Below are 325 nucleotides of genomic sequence, written 5' to 3' on the forward strand. Positions count from 1 at the left end.
TTGAAAATAAAGAAAGAAAGAGTGAGAAAGAATGAAAGAAAGACTGGTGTGTGTCTGACCTGCGTGATTTGCCTCGACTCGTGGTTGCCCCTGATAAGTGTGATGCGGTCAGGATAGCGAACTTTCAGAGCGAGGAGAAAGAGAAAAGTCTCCACAGAAAAGTATCCGCGGTCTACGAAATCTCCAAGAAAGAGATAGCTCGTCTCCGGCAAGAAATTCCCCACTCGAAACAACTCCAGCAAATCATAAAACTGACCATGAATATCGCCGCAAATCTAAACACACAGAAGAAAACAAGAAAACTAAACCATAGGCAAAAGGGAAA

At 43.1% G+C, this 325-nt stretch overlaps 1 protein-coding gene across 1 annotated transcript in view; it reads right to left on the reverse strand.

Moving 5' to 3' along the window:
* Positions 1–277, reverse strand: part of CSUI_010430 (serine threonine-protein phosphatase 4 catalytic subunit) — a gene marked incomplete at its 5' end in the record, with an annotated part of 3,260 nt that extends 2,983 nt beyond the window's left edge. Inside the window, one exon of the mRNA XM_068070534.1 lies at positions 60–277. Within this exon, the coding sequence (XP_067917491.1) occupies positions 60–275 (216 nt within the window). The remainder of the gene's footprint in view (positions 1–59) is intronic.
* Between the last annotated feature and the right edge of the window lie 48 nt (positions 278–325).

This window comes from Cystoisospora suis (assembly GCF_002600585.1).
Source record: "Cystoisospora suis strain Wien I chromosome Unknown contig_7399, whole genome shotgun sequence".
NCBI lineage: Eukaryota > Apicomplexa > Conoidasida > Eucoccidiorida > Sarcocystidae > Cystoisospora > Cystoisospora suis.